Below are 12,367 nucleotides of genomic sequence, written 5' to 3' on the forward strand. Positions count from 1 at the left end.
CGGCTCGCAAGGAGGCTCTGGGAGGACATTTTTGGCTTCCAGGGGGCCTCTGGGGAGATGGGAGAAGGCAGTTTTGCCTCTGGAGCCTGGGGGGTGGGGTGAAAAACGGGCCTACCGGGTGTACAACAAATTGAGAAACGGGCTGTTTCTGGCCTCTGGTGGGGGAGGCCGGGGAAGCAATTTTCACCCTCCCCAGGCATTGAATTATGGGTGTAGGCACTCGCGCAGGGGCGATAGTTTTTGCCATCACTGCCCTCGACTGCACTGCCAACGTAGACCATAATCATTCACTGACATGAGCCTTTGATTGAGTTCACACTTTATAGGGTGATACAATATGTCATGTTTTTTCCTGGCCTCTGTTATTAATTTAATAACACAGAATTTGCTGGATTTTTAATTGTTATTTTTAAATTGTTAATTGTCATAGGCTGCTATGGAAGAGTTCCTTTGATATGCCAGCTTTAGAATCTTAATAATTAAAATGAATGCATGGAGCTAATGAACAGTTAATTTGATATTTAAATAAATAACATAATAATAATGAAGATAATTGCTTTCATTTTATATGCATTATTCTGCATTGTGATGGGGATAAAGGCAATCAATACACACAAACAAATATACAGTATTTCTAGTTTAATTATTTAATAATAGGGACAAAGGTTAAAGAGTTAAATAAGGTTCGGGGGGAAGTGTTTTGAATAGGAAAGTGAACACAAGAACAAGGGGGCACAATCCGAGATTAGTTGGGGGAAAGATCAGAAGCAACGTGAGAAAATATTATTTTTACTGAAAGAGTAGTAGATGCTTGGAACAAACTTCCAGCAGACGTTGGTAAATCCACAGTAACAGAATTTCAACATGCCTGGGATAAACATATATCCATCCTAAGATAAAATACAGGAAATAAATTAAGGGCAGACTAGATGGACCATGAGGTCTTTTTCTGCCATCAATCTTCTATGTTTCTATGACAACCTGGATGTCCATCTTCAGGATCCAGGGACTCCTGTTTCTCTTTATTTAATTGCTAAGCTAGAAAGTTATTTTTAAACAATGGGGGGGGGGGGAAAGAGAAAAAAAACCTAAAAAGGCCTCAGCATGCTGTACATTTGATATCAACATATACTGAACATTTGTATCCATGGAAGAAATCTAATAAATAAATAAATAAATAAATACTGCACAGTTTTAGAAATAACGATCAGCTTTTAAAAGTTAGGGGAGTAGTAGTGCTCCTGTCACGAGAGATTTTACGTCTTGTCTAGAAGCAATGATGGGAAAAGGCAGAAAGGTCGGAGGGGCATCAGTTGTCTTTGTTTGTCCATCAATTCCCTTCCCTTAGGATCAAGCGGCAGCTCAGCAGGATTTGTGGAGAATCCATGACATCTTGGCAGGATTGAGATGCAGCCCGGCAAATTATCGCACCCTGGAAACCCGAAGATCAGGTGCTTAATGGCAATGGGATCAGCAGTGCACTGCACTTAGTGTGGTGGTGGTGGGGGGGGGAAAGGGATAGTTCTCGGTTATGAATAAACATCATTGCAACCAAGGGGTTCCTTCCTCATCTGGTATGTCCCATTATTATATCTGGGATTTTTTCTGGGAATGGTGCCCCACCTTTCCAGCAATAGATGTGAGTAATCATTGTTGATTTACTGTCAAAGAAATAAAATCAACATTGAATGATTAACAGAATATATATATGTATGTATATGTGCAGAACATAGTTTGTTGGCTATTAATAAATTAACTGCCTTGAAATGGCGCTGGGTTGGGCCTAGAGGCAAAGAGGAGTTGTGACATTCCTTCAATATACAGTAATACCTCATCTTACGAACTTAATTGGTTCCAGGACGAGGTTCGTAAGGTGAAAAGTTCGTAAGATGAAACAATGTTTCCCATAGGAATCAATGGAAAAGCCAATAATGCGTGCAAGCCGATTAGGAAAATCCAAAACATTAAGGCTTTAAAAAAAAAAGCTGCCGGCAGACGAAGCTGAGGCGAACGGAGTGGGGGGAGGGAAACCCATGGAGATCCAGAGGGGAGAATGGGGCAGGACAGAGTGGAGAAAAACGGAGGAAACCCATGGAGATCCAGAGGGGAGAATGGGGCAGGACAGAGTGGAGAAAAACGGAGGAAACCCATGGAGATCCAGAGGGGAGAATGGGGCAGGAAAGACTGGAGAAAAACGGAGGAAACCCATGGAGATCCAGAGGGGAGAATGGGGCAGGAAAGAGTGCAGAAAAACGGAGGAAACCCATGGAGATCCAGAGGGGAGAATGGGGCAGGAAAGAGTGCAGAAAAACGGAGGAAACCCATGGAGATCCAGAGGGGAGAATGGGGCAGGACAGAGTGGAGAAAAACGGAGGAAACCCATGGAGATCCAGAGGGGAGAATGGGGCAGGACAGAGTGGAGAAAAACGGAGGAAACCCATGGAGATCCAGAGGGGAGAATGGGGCAGGACAGAGTGGAGAAAAACGGAGGAAACCCATGGAGATCCAGAGGGGAGAATGGGGCAAGACAGAGTGGAGAAAAACGGAGGAAACCCATGGAGATCCAGAGGGGAGAATGGGGCAGGACAGAGTGGAGAAAAACGGAGGAAACCCATGGAGATCCAGAGGGGAGAATGGGGCAGGACAGAGTGGAGAAAAACGGAGGAAACCCATGGAGATCCAGAGGGGAGAATGGGGCAGGAAAGACTGGAGAAAAACGGAGGAAACCCATGGAGATCCAGAGGGGAGAATGGGGCAGGAAAGAGTGCAGAAAAACGGAGGAAACCCATGGAGATCCAGAGGGGAGAATGGGGCAGGAAAGAGTGCAGAAAAACGGAGGAAACCCATGGAGATCCAGAGGGGAGAATGGGGCAGGACAGAGTGGAGAAAAACGGAGGAAACCCATGGAGATCCAGAGGGGAGAATGGGGCAGGACAGAGTGGAGAAAAACAGAGGAAACCCATTGAGATCCAGAGGGGAGAATGGGGCAGGACAGAGTGGAGAAAAACGGAGGAAACCCATGGAGATCCAGAGGGGAGAATGGGGCAGGACAGAGTGGAGAAAAACGGAGGAAACCCATGGAGATCCAGAGGGGAGAATGGGGCAGGAAAGACTGGAGAAAAACGGAGGAAACCCATGGAGATCCAGAGGGGAGAATGGGGCAGGAAAGAGTGCAGAAAAACGGAGGAAACCCATGGAGATCCAGAGGGGAGAATGGGGCAGGACAGAGTGGAGAAAAACGGAGGAAACCCATGGAGATCCAGAGGGGAGAATGGGGCAGGACAGAGTGGAGAAAAACAGAGGAAACCCATTGAGATCCAGAGGGGAGAATGGGGCAGGACAGAGTGGAGAAAAACGGAGGAAACCCATGGAGATCCAGAGGGGAGAATGGGGCAGGACAGAGTGGAGAAAAACGGAGGAAACCCATGGAGATCCAGAGGGGAGAATGGGGCAGGAAAGACTGGAGAAAAACGGAGGAAACCCATGGAGATCCAGAGGGGAGAATGGGGCAGGAAAGAGTGCAGAAAAACGGAGGAAACCCATGGAGATCCAGAGGGGAGAATGGGGCAGGAAAGAGTGCAGAAAAACGGAGGAAACCCATGGAGATCCAGAGGGGAGAATGGGGCAGGACAGAGTGGAGAAAAACGGAGGAAACCCATGGAGATCCAGAGGGGAGAATGGGGCAGGACAGAGTGGAGAAAAACAGAGGAAACCGATTGAGATCCAGAGGGGAGAATGGGGCAGGACAGAGTGGAGAAAAACGGAGGAAACCCATGGAGATCCAGAGGGGAGAATGGGGCAGGACAGAGTGCAGAAAAACGGAGGAAACCCATGGAGATCCAGAGGGGAGAATGGGGCAGGAAAGAGTGCAGAAAAACGGAGGAAACCCATGGAGATCCAGAGGGGAGAATGGGGCAGGACAGAGTGGAGAAAAACGGAGGAAACCCATGGAGATCCAGAGGGGAGAATGGGGCAGGACAGAGTGGAGAAAAACGGAGGAAACCCATGGAGATCCAGAGGGGAGAATGGGGCAGGAAAGAGTGCAGAAAAACGGAGGAAACCCATGGAGATCCAGAGGGGAGAATGGGGCAGGACAGAGTGGAGAAAAACGGAGGAAACCCATGGAGATCCAGAGGGGAGAATGGGGCAGGACAGAGTGGAGAAAAACAGAGGAAACCCATTGAGATCCAGAGGGGAGAATGGGGCAGGACAGAGTGGAGAAAAACAGAGGAAACCCATTGAGATCCAGAGGGGAGAATGGGGCAGGACAGAGTGGAGAAAAACAGAGGAAACCCATTGAGATCCAGAGGGGAGAATGGGGCAGGACAGAGTGGAGAAAAACAGAGGAAACCCATGGAGATCCAGAGGGGAGAATGGGGCAGGAAAGAGTGCAGAAAAACGGAGGAAACCCATGGAGATCCAGAGGGGAGAATGGGGCAGGACAGAGTGGAGAAAAACGGAGGAAACCCATGGAGATCCAGAGGGGAGAATGGGGCAGGACAGAGTGGAGAAAAACAGAGGAAACCGATTGAGATCCAGAGGGGAGAATGGGGCAGGACAGAGTGGAGAAAAACGGAGGAAACCCATGGAGATCCAGAGGGGAGAATGGGGCAGGACAGAGTGCAGAAAAACGGAGGAAACCCATGGAGATCCAGAGGGGAGAATGGGGCAGGAAAGAGTGCAGAAAAACGGAGGAAACCCATGGAGATCCAGAGGGGAGAATGGGGCAGGACAGAGTGGAGAAAAACGGAGGAAACCCATGGAGATCCAGAGGGGAGAATGGGGCAGGACAGAGTGGAGAAAAACGGAGGAAACCCATGGAGATCCAGAGGGGAGAATGGGGCAGGAAAGAGTGCAGAAAAACGGAGGAAACCCATGGAGATCCAGAGGGGAGAATGGGGCAGGACAGAGTGGAGAAAAACGGAGGAAACCCATGGAGATCCAGAGGGGAGAATGGGGCAGGACAGAGTGGAGAAAAACAGAGGAAACCCATTGAGATCCAGAGGGGAGAATGGGGCAGGACAGAGTGGAGAAAAACAGAGGAAACCCATTGAGATCCAGAGGGGAGAATGGGGCAGGACAGAGTGGAGAAAAACAGAGGAAACCCATTGAGATCCAGAGGGGAGAATGGGGCAGGACAGAGTGGAGAAAAACAGAGGAAACCCATGGAGATCCAGAGGGGAGAATGGGGCAGGACAGAGTGGAGAAAAACAGAGGAAACCCATTGAGATCCAGAGGGGAGAATGGGGCAGGACAGAGTGGAGAAAAACGGAGGAAATCCATGGAGATCCAGAGGGGAGAATGGGGCAGGACAGAGTGGAGAAAAACGGAGGAAACCCATGGAGATCCAGAGGGGAGAATGGGGCAAGACAGAGTGGAGAAAAATGGAGGAAACCCATGGAGATCCAGAGGGGAGAATGGGGCAGGACAGAGTGGAGAAAAACGGAGGAAACCCATGGAGATCCAGAGGGGAGAATGGGGCAGGACAGAGTGGAGAAAAACGGAGGAAACCCATGGAGATCCAGAGGGGAGAATGGGGCAGGAAAGACTGGAGAAAAACGGAGGAAACCCATGCAGATCCAGAGGGGAGAATGGGGCAGGACAGGGTGGAGTAAAACGGAGGAAACCCATGGAGATCCAGAGGGGAGAATGGGGCAGGAAAGACTGGAGAAAAACGGAGGAAACCCATGGAGATCCAGAGGGGAGAATGGGGCAGGACAGGGTGGGAAAAAATGGCAGGAACTTAAGTCTGGAGGTGGGGCATCCCAGTAGCCGGCGGCAGGTTCGTAAGGTGAAAAAAGTTCGTAAGAAGAGGCAAAAAAATTCCGAACCCTGGGTTCGTATCTTGAAAAGTTCGTATGACGAGGGGTTCGTATCATGAGGTACCACTGTACCAGGGTGATCCAACAGAAAAAAACATATAGCTCCTCCCTGGACAAAGCTGAAGGGATCAGATCTGGCGGCCTAGAGGTTAAGCCTCAGGATCAAATCCCAGTAAGGGTATGACTAGCTGATGAGGTCAGAACCAGGCCGAAATAGTGGCTGGTGCTTCTGTCCTTGTTGTAGGGCAAACACAGCGAGACCTGAGCTGCCTTCCTTCTATTAAAAAAAAAAATATTTTATTTTATTTTATTTTTAGAAGGAAGGCAGTTCAGGTCTTGCTGTGTTTGCCCTAGAACAAGGACAGAAGCACCAACCTGAAAATGACTAGTGAGACCTCGTCGAAACATCGCCAGAAATTTCCAAATCCTACACGGGAAGAAACCTGAATATACCAAGACCATCATATATATATATGTTTTATTATAAGCATTGTTTTAGTGTTTTTATTTCTCGGTGGAGAAAAATAAAAAAAAATTATACCGGGAGAAAATAATCCTTTGCAACATCTTTTTTTTTTTTTTTTTTGCTTTCTTCGTTGTAGGTGTGTCTCCAAGCTCACCCCCACCTGTGGATTCTCATTTGGGGGCAAATCATCACTCTTTGCTACCCTGCACAGAAGCGGAGGTAATTTCAAAAAAGAACAAGTCACTTTTTCTGGACTTTGGCTCCAGAGTGTAATGGACTCTCCCATCTTTGTCTTTCTTTCAGACTTTTCTGTCCTGTTCTATTTTTATAAACATTTTTTAGAGGCTGAGCATTCTCTCTGCTTGATGTTGACTGCGTATTTAATTTGGGAATATGTGTTGGTGATGACCTATAAAGCCCTACATAGCTTCGGACCAGATTACTTACAGGACCGCCTTCTGCCACACAAATCCCAGCGGCTGATCAGGTCCCACAGAGTTGGCCTTCTCCAGGACCCGTCAACCAGACAATGTCGTCTGGCAGGGCCTAGGGGAAGAGCTTTCTCTGTAACAGCCCCGGCCCTCTGGAATCAGCTTCCCCCCGGAGATTCGCACTGCCCCCCACCCTCCCTGCCTTCCGCAAGAGCCTTAAGACCCATCTATGTCGCCAGACATGGGGCAACTATGCCCCCCCCCTTCCTGACCATTAAATGTTATGTGTGGATATGATTGAGTATATTGGCTGTGTTTTTAGTTAATGGAATTTTAGTTTATAGTTTTTAACTATTAGTTTTGTATATGTATTGTTTTTGCATTGTATGTTGTAAGCCACCCCGGGTCCCTGGAGAGGGACGGCATACAAGTCTAATAATAATAATAATAATAATAATAATAATAATAATAATAATAATAATAATAGTAATAATAGTAATAATAGTAATAATAGTAATAATAGTAATAATAATAATATCCTGCCAGAAGATATAGAAATGTTTCTGCATGTGGGTGGGGTATATAAGCGGTAGTGGGTTGCTACCAGTATGGTAAAGGACACTGCACCAGTAGTGATCACTATGCTACGCTGTGCGTACAGCTTTGGTTATCTTGTGTGCGTGCACATGTGCCCTACTGTGTTTTTGCTTATGAAGCAAAATCTCGCAAGGGGATGCGCATGCAAGATTTCAATGATGTTTTGCTTTTGCACATGTACGGGAGCAATAAAATTGCCAAAATCTCTCTAGCGTGCATCCCCTCGTGAGATTTTGCTTCCTGTGCATGCACAGAAGCCAAAAATTGCCAAAATCTCGCATGTGTGTACCGTTGTGAGATTTTGCTTCCTGTGCGTGCATGCAAGATAACCGAAGCTGCACACAAAGCATACTAGTAGTAGCAGTGATAAGAATCCGCCCATGGATATAAGGGTATACATTCGAAGACCACTAATAAATAGGTAATAAATCAAAATTGAGCCCAACATTTCTGTTGCTCAGTGAATTTTGAATTTATTATTATTATTATTATTATTATTATTATTATTATTATTATTATTATTATTATTATTATTATTAATTAGATTTGTATGCCACCCCTCTCCGTAGATTTTGGGCGTGAGTTAAGTGAGTTTTGCCCCATTTTGTGACTTTTCTTGACACCTTTGTTAAATGAATCACTGCAATTGTTAAATAAGTAGCAGATTTGTGAAGTGAATTCAGCATGGGAAGGAAGGGGCAGCAGGTAGCAGCAGCAGCAGCCAGTATATGGGAGGCAGCCTCGTGTCAGCTGTATTGGAGGCGTGTGCTTCTCTTCACTGCCTCAGAGTCCCTCTTTTTTTTTTTTAAGCCTTAAAGTTTTGGATTTTTTTGATTCTCCTCACCTTCTTCCTTCGGCAGCAACTCTCCTCCTCCTCCTCTTCTTCCTCCTCCTCCTCCCACCCAAATTTCTTTCCTTTGCATGCATTATTTGCTTGTACATTGATTCCTATGGGAAAAATTGCTGCTTCTTAAAATGTTTCTACTTAAGAACCTGGTCACGGAACGAATTAAGTTCTTAAGTAGAGATACCACTGTACTTGGATTTTGCTGGGTTATTTATTTATTTATTTATTCATTCATTCATTCATTCATTCATTCAATTTTTTATGCTGCCCTTCTCCTTAGACTAAGGGTGGCTTACAACAGTGATTTTCAACCTTTTTTGAGCTGCGGCACATTTTTTACATATACAAAATTATGGGGCACATTGAGCGGGGGGTGGGGGGGGGGTGGGGGGGCTAAAAAAAGTTTGGACGAAAAAATTATATATCTCTCTTCCTCCCTTTCGCTCTATTTCTCTCCCTCTTTCTTTCTCTTCCTTCCTTCCCCTCTCTGTCCATCCCTCTTCCTTCCTTCCTCTCTTTTTTGCTCTCTTTCTATCTCTCCCTCCTTCCCTGCCTCTCTTTCTCTTTCTTTCTCTCTCTTTCTCTCTTGCTTTCTCTCTCTCTCTCTCTTTCTCTCTCTCTTGCTTTCTTTTTCTCTCTCTTTCTCTCTCTTGCTGAGCTTCACGGCACACCTGACCATGTCTCGCCGCACACTAGTGTGCCACGGCACACTGGTTGAAAAACACTGGCTTACAACATATTAGCAATAGTACTTTTTAACAGAGCCAGCACATTGCCTCCACAATCCAGGTCCTCCTTTTACCCACCTCGGAAGGAAGTTATGTTATTCTTCCCTTTGATTTTTGTGTCATCGTGTTTTCTTAAAAAGCGAAGTGGACAAATTTTATCACCAATCCAACAATTTGGTCAAAGCAAGAGTATATTTGAGTAAATTTGTCTAATACTCCAGTAGATGGCAGTGGATATCAATTTAACAACAAAGAACACTCATTAAAAAAAAAATGAATATTTTTCATAAAAGTCCCGGCTTCCTCCTTTGCTACTTGAATCTGAGCTTTCTTGAATCAACCTGCTGCTTATTCTGTAAAACAGTTCTAGGTAGTCCTCAAACCTATGGCCACAGTTCAGACCAGAATTTTTTGTTGCCAAGCAATATGTTTTTCAATTGAGTCACATCCAGTTTTTTATGACCTTTTTAATGATTTTTCCCCCCCTTTGGCATGGTTTATTAAGCATGCAGCTGTTAAATAAATCACATGATGGTTGAGCAATTTCCCGTTTTGACTTTATTGTTGGAAGTTTGCAAATGGCGATCACATGACACATGGAATGCTGCTACCATTGTAGTTGATGATGATTACCAAGGACCTGAATTTTGATCACATGGCAGTGGGGATGTTGCAGTGGTCACAAGTGTGAGGACCGGTTGTCACTCATTTCAGTCCTCTTATAACCTCAAATCTTTGCTAAACAAATGCTTAAAAATTGATGACTATCTATGCAACCTACGACTATAATTGAGCCCAAAATTTCTGTTGCTAAGCAAGGCAGTAATTAAGTGATTTTTGCTCCGTTTTACACGCTTCATTCCCACAGCAAGTTAATCGCTGTTCAATTAGTAACCTGCTAATCCCCTATCGGTGCACTGCGCACACAGCTTTGGGTGTCTGGTGTGCATGTGTGCATGTGTGCATGTCCCAGCGAGATTTTGCTTCTGTGCATGCACAGAAAGCAAAATCTTGGGGATGTGTGTGCGCGTATGTGCGAGATTTCGGCAATTCTTTGCTTCTGTGTTTGCGTGGAAGCCAAAAACCACCAAAATCTCTCTTGCGCATGTGCCCCCTCACAAGATCTTGCTTCTTGTGCATGCGCAGATGTAAAATCTTGCTGGGAAGCATGTGCACATGCTGGACACACAAAGCTCCACGCGCACCTCCCATTTGTCTACCGTGCGCAATGTGGCCCATGCTGGGGATGTTGCAATGGTCGTTAAGTGTGAAAAACCTAGGCTTGATTTGAAGGCTCCAATTCTCCTCCTAGGGAGGCAGAACCGATTAGGAGGTTCCGCCCCAGACGCCTGATGGATCCAGAAGGTTTTCAAAGGGCGCTTGGGGTTTTGTCGTATTCGCTTGTACACAATTCGTCAGAGTGGCTTGCTGCAGCCTGGAATCTGGCTGCGACGGAGGCTCTAGACCGAATTGTGCCTTTGCGACCTCTCCCTGGCAACAGACCCTGGAGATCTCCTCAGTTTACCGAGGAGCTCCGGGGAAGGAAAGGCCAGAAGAGAAGTCTAGAGAAGCGTTGTTACTTCAGATTCAAACACAACAACACAAGAGCACATAACAGATTCAAGCTCAATATTAACCGCTCCAAACTTGACTATAAAAAATATGACTTTAGTAATAGAGTTGTTGAAGCATGGAACTCATTACCGGACTCCGTAGTATCATCCCCTAACCCCCAACATTTTACCCTTAGACTGTCCACGGTTGACCTCTCCAGATTCCTAAGAGGTCAGTAAGGGGCATGCATAAGTGCACTAGAGTGCCTTCCGACCCCTGTCCTATTGTCTCTCCAATGTCCCATACATCTTCTCTTCTATCCCTATATCTTTCTTCTATTCTCTCATTATTTTATCCTATACTCTCTCTTCTATTCTTTCTCTAATTCTATTTCCTCGAAGGTGTCCTCTATTACCTTCATTGTGTATTATTGTGTACTGGACAAAATAAATAAATAAAATAAATAGATCTGATTCTGATCAAACACTTGTAAAAGCTCATATTAAGATTTACAAAGTGGCAATCGGGTCAACAAGACTTGCATACAATCTCCGCCTGATTGTGTCTGTGGAATCCCGCCCAGCCACCCTGTTTAGGGTGACTCGCTCTCTCCTTAATCTGGAATCAACTCCCACCAGAGATTCGTACGGCCCCCACCCTGGCCTTTTGTAAGGTTTTAAAAACTCACCTCTGCTGGCAGACCTGGGGCCGTTGAGCACTGGCACTCTGCTCCAGCTGACAATATGCATGTATGAATGTGATAGGATGAATGTGGGCCTGATTTTAATAATCTTGGGGTTTTTAAATTAGATTTTATGTTGGTTTTTTTTTGACATGCTATATTTTGTATTTATTCTTGTTCTGTAAGCCGCCCTGAGTCTACGGAGAATAGCGGCATAGAAATCAAAATAAAATAAAGTGAAGTAAAGTAAAGTAAAGTAAAGAATGAAGTAAAGTATATAAAATAAAATATATAAAATAAAATATATAAAATAAAATAAAAATAATAATATATAAAATAAAATAATAAATAATAAAATCAATAAAATAATAAAATAGTTTTTTTTCCTGTTTTTCAAAAAGGGCAGACTTCTCTGTAAAACCTGTCACCTTATCCATAATACGATGATATAATTCTGATTTTATCCGTTGAAAAATACGTGCTGTGTGTTTTGTGGTATTTCGGAATGTAACCTGAGGATGTTGCATTAATTAAACATGATCTTGGCTGTGGAATCCATTTGCTGGAATCCGGAACAGCTTCCACAACGTTTACCGTTTATTCCAGGAATCTAAAGCCAGCTATGGGCCAGCGGAGACAGGAAAACCAGCCAGAATGGGGAGCAAACAGCCGGATGGCCCTGGTTCACCGAACTGGCAGGTAAGGCTGTTTCTAACACCTGGGATGTGGGCTCAATTTCCTTTCCCCAACTCTTCTCCCGCCTCTTGGCAGTGCCCTCAACTTGACCCACCTTTCTATTCCCTTCCAGCAAAGTCCATCTACCTCCAGCAGAGGGCAGTTGGGAGCATCTCAGCATGTGGATGGAGTCAAGGGGTCCCCAAACCATCCCTCCATTGAGCCCCCAGAGAGTGAGAAAGGGAAGGTTGGCAGAGGAGCAGATTCTATTAGACCAGGTGAACAAAACGGAGAGATAAGTACACATATAGGTCACAATTTGAACATGGAGCCACTTCCCAGTGTGGGAAGTTTGAAAAGCTGTCCACTTAGCCTTCGCCCAGCAAAAAGAAGTTCACTGGCATTAATTGTGCTCCCCCCAGTTATGGAGGTCATCAAGTGGTGGTGGCCTTCTTTATGGCGTGCAGGAAAGGGCGAGAGAAGAAATGGGGGCTTCCTTCCTCCTGCCTAGGACTGTTCAGCTCTGCGACACCTATTAGTGCCTGAGAAACAGTATGGAGAAGAC

At 45.3% G+C, this 12,367-nt stretch overlaps 1 protein-coding gene across 1 annotated transcript in view; it reads left to right on the forward strand.

Moving 5' to 3' along the window:
* The window catches only part of PLEKHA4 (pleckstrin homology domain containing A4), a 101,209-nt gene that overhangs the window by 72,960 nt on the left and 15,882 nt on the right, over positions 1–12,367 (forward strand). Inside the window, 4 exon segments of the mRNA XM_070728143.1 lie at positions 1,349–1,451; positions 6,425–6,507; positions 11,734–11,826; positions 11,936–12,080. Coding sequence (XP_070584244.1) covers positions 1,349–1,451; positions 6,425–6,507; positions 11,734–11,826; positions 11,936–12,080 — 424 coding nt within the window.

This window comes from Erythrolamprus reginae, chromosome Z (assembly GCF_031021105.1).
Source record: "Erythrolamprus reginae isolate rEryReg1 chromosome Z, rEryReg1.hap1, whole genome shotgun sequence".
Lineage (NCBI taxonomy): Eukaryota > Metazoa > Chordata > Lepidosauria > Squamata > Dipsadidae > Erythrolamprus > Erythrolamprus reginae.